General features: G+C 49.2%; 1 protein-coding gene across 1 annotated transcript; it reads right to left on the reverse strand.

The window, feature by feature from the left end:
- Positions 1-1,120: 1,120 nt before the first annotated feature.
- LOC113960741 (endonuclease domain-containing 1 protein-like) lies at positions 1,121-3,858 on the reverse strand (the record flags this gene model as incomplete). The annotated part of the gene is made up of 2 exons (XM_027670483.1): positions 1,121-1,633; positions 3,634-3,858. Coding segments are annotated over 2 exons (738 nt in total), but the record flags the coding sequence as incomplete, so codon positions are not given.
- Between the last annotated feature and the right edge of the window lie 3 nt (positions 3,859-3,861).

The following is a 3,861-nucleotide window of genomic DNA, read 5'->3' on the forward strand; positions in this document are numbered from 1 at the left end:
TCCCAGGATCACAGAATCACTGCATTGTTGAGGTTTGGAGGGACCTCCCAAGATCTCCTGGTCCAGACCCCTGGTCAAGCAGGCTCAGCTAGAGCCTCTCCAGCAATGGAGACTCCACAACACCTGTGGGCAACCTGAGCCACCGTCATCCCACAGCCTTCCTAAGAAGGTGAGGGACAAGTCAGCAGCACACTCTCAGGGACAGCTAATGAGGAGAGGAAGGAACTAAGACCTGTATCTGGGCATGGAGCAAAAGGGAAACAAGGCAAAGCCCGTCTGGTCTCACTGAGAACCTCTGATTTTCTTGGCTCTTTTCCAGCTGTTCCCTCCAGACTCATCCCTAAGAGCTCTCTGCCAGCATGGGCAGCAAAGCAAACCAGCTGGAGGCTCTGCCCACTTCTTTCTCGCTTTTAGCAGAGCAGGAAGAGGAGTTGCCCTGAGGGACAGAGCTGGAAACCCACCAGAGAAGGGAGCAGGATGGACACTGCACAAGACATTTGTCCCCCTCTCCTCTGCTCTCCTGAGACCCCACCTGCAGTGCTGCCTCCAGCCCTGGGCCCACAACATGAGAAGGACACAAACCTGTTGGGGTGGAATCCAGAGGAGGCCATGAAGGTACTCTGAGAGCTGGATCACCTCTGCTCTGGAGACAGGGTGAGAGAGCTGGGGGTGTTCAGCTGGAGAAGGCTCTGAGGAGAATTTAGATGCCATTCCAGTACCTGAAGGGTCTCCAGGACAGTTGGAGAGGGACTTTGAACAAGAACATAAAGTGGCAGGAGAAGGGGGTTTTAAAGTGACAGAGGGCAGGGTCAGGCTGTGTATCAGAAAGACATTCTTCCCTTTGAGAGTGGTGAGACACTGATACAGGCTGCCCAGAGAAGCTGTGTCTGCCTCATCCCTGGAAGTGTTCAAGGCCAGGTTGGACATGGCTCTGAGCAACCTGGTCTAGTGGAAAGTGTCCCTGCTATATTGCAGTGGGGTTTGGAACTGGATGATCCCTGAGATCCATTCCAACTCAAAGCATTCTGTGATTCTGTGATCTGTGGGAAAAACCCTCGAGCCTTTTACACCCGGGATGTGAGGCTTATTTACGGGGACAGGACCTGTGGAAGAGACGAACCTTTTTCACTTTATACAGCTGGGTCAACCTGTCCTCCAGGTGCCCCAGGGTGTGTATCCAGACCCTGTTCTGATTGTTGTTGGCAATGACTGCCCAAGCAGTCACATTGTTGTACTTGGTCCTGCAGCAGCCAGCGGACCAGATGTGGCTGGGTATATTAACCCTCCCACCGGAGATGTAGGAGGTCCCAGGCACAGCCCCCACAATGACATAGGTTTTGCCAGTTTGACAGTTCTTGGCATTCTTGGGCATTGTTTGCTGCTCGTACTTTTTCCAGGCACCTCGGTTGAGTTTTTCGTTCAAGGGCACTATGTTGGTGAGGGTGAAGGTGGCATTCCTGCTGTCCGTGGAGTTGTGGTGGCCATTGGGGTTCAAATGGCCACGGTCCCAACCACTGTGCTCATAGTCTGTGTTGACAGCCTGGCTTTGCCTGATTCGTGTTTTGCTGATGTTGTATTGATGTTCGAGGGTCTGCACTGTTTGCATGTTTTTCGACAAATTTAAACGTATCAGCTTGAGAGGTAAAGAAGAAGAAAAAGTGTTACTTTTGAGGATAGGAGTACTGGAGCAGGTTTCCCTGGAGCAGAAGTCTCTAGGTGTCAAGAACACATATTTTTTTTCATCTTAGTCTATGTAAATATATGAATGTGAGAGAAAAATATAGCTGCCCCTCCTGGATGAACACAAGAGTTTTTAAGACAAAAGAAGCTCAGAATGTGACTGCTCTCCATTTGACTTGTGACCTTTGCGATCCAGCCTGCAGCCTGTGCTGGGAGTGTGGCTGGCTACATGAGATACTGAGCATTTTCCACTCTGGCTTGGAAAGGAGAAAGGTCTTTGGTGAGAAACCTTCCCTGACACAGCTGGTTCCCTTTCAGCCTGTCTCCAAACCCACTTCTACCCCAGATCCTCCCACCCCCATTCTGTCATTCTCTGATTCCATGTGTGGTTGCTACAGGTGAACCACACTCCTAGAACACCAGGGTTTGCCTCCTGTAACCCTAGACACAAGGAAAGAAACCAGTGCTAGAGGTGAGGTTTCCCAGGGGGGCTACAGTTCACTGCAAGGATGAAAGTTTTTTTGTTCATTAATCAAAAAGACCTCAATGCAAATGGGATCTGCTACTGCAGTCCTAATAATGTGTCTCAGAGCTGATCTGGGACAGGAAGCATCTTCTGCAGCCTCACTGAAAAGAAGTTAGAAATTATCAACCTCTTCAAGAGCTCATAATCCCCAAAGAGTCTTGAGGAATCCAAGTACTGAAAAAGGACCTCTGGAGAAAGTTACCAAAATCAAAGAGTTTGCAGGAGGCCTGGCTCCGTGGTCCAGGAGGAAAAGGGTCGGGTTGGATGGGGCTCTAAGCAACCAGGTCTAGTGGGAGGTGGCCCTTCCCATGGCAGGGGCATTGAATTGAGATGATCTTTGATGTTCTTTCCAACACAAACCCCTCTATGAGTGTATGATTCTACAAAACGAGAGAAGCTTTATCTCTGCCCTAAATGTGGAGACTGCAGTGGTGCAATGCCATATTAGTTGTTTGAGTTCTAATGAGTACAAAGTGCAAATGGTTTTCTTTTTAGAACCCCAACACCTTTCTGTTCATCTTTGGAAAAACCTATTTCTTCTCCCTCTGGAACAGGGCATATGGCTTTCTTCTGTCACTCATGAACACCTAAATTCCATCCTGCTACTCTGTCCTTTGCAATGACCTGAACTTCCTCTCTTTCTGTTCCATAATTTCCTTGGTCTTTTTTACTGGAGCTCTGAAGGACATTTGGGAGAACTCTGTTTTTTGTGGAGATCTGAGTGTCTGGTGGATCCTTCTGAACCAGGCCTGAGGCAACGGTGCTCAGGGGCAACTGGCCATGGCTGGAGATCACCCCCTTCTGACTGCACTGACACTGATGCTCCTCCCTTTTCACTGCCTGAAATATCACTCAATAAATTCCCCAGGCTTCACCAAACCCTCTCACCACTCAGTGCCTGTGCCAAGGCTTTTTCCCTGGGCCATCCCACCCAATTCTGAGGTTCTCCTCACTTAGGTCACTTACAAAGACAAATGGAGTCTTAACTGGGAGAAATTAAGCTCTGTCAGGGATGCAAAACAGCTCAAGACAAAGCAGAGATCAGAATCCAGCAGGACTGTTGGTCCCTCAAATTTAGCTGCTGTTGGATGCCTTTTCCCCTTCACTTGGTCTCCCACCACAGCAGGGCACAGAGAGGGAGGTTATTTGACTTTGGAATGGAATGGAATGGAATTTGCCTTGATGTTGCTCTCAGGTCAATGCAGAAAACTGGGCACCTTTGGGATAGGACTCCTGCTGCTGCTGCTGTTTGAAATGCATCAGAGGAATCATGTGGTGCGGGTGTTTGAAGTGAGATGAGATGAATCCCACCCAGTGGGTCCATTTGCAGGTGTGTGTATGGGGGTGAGAGGAAATAGAGATGTTTGGATACTGCAGTTCATCTTTCAATGTCTGCAGAGTGAAATGCTGTAAGAGAGGACACTCACCTGGGGCTCAACTGTCCATGTGTGGTTTGTGGTGACCCTTCCAGGCTCGTATTTATAAGCAGAGTACATGGGAATACGGTTCTTTAGGTCGTACAAGGTTGCAAAGAAACGCTGATTGTTTAAGGTCTGGCAGATCCAGGCTGGCTTCTGTGGCTTCATTGCTCTGTCTGGGGGGCTGTCACCGTAGAAGAACTCAGGACATGATCTTACAAAGGATGTCACCACCTC

Source organism: Neopelma chrysocephalum, unplaced genomic scaffold (assembly GCF_003984885.1).
Source record: "Neopelma chrysocephalum unplaced genomic scaffold, ASM398488v2 Primary Assembly neopelma1_96854, whole genome shotgun sequence".
In the NCBI taxonomy this organism is placed as follows: Eukaryota; Metazoa; Chordata; class Aves; order Passeriformes; family Pipridae; genus Neopelma; species Neopelma chrysocephalum.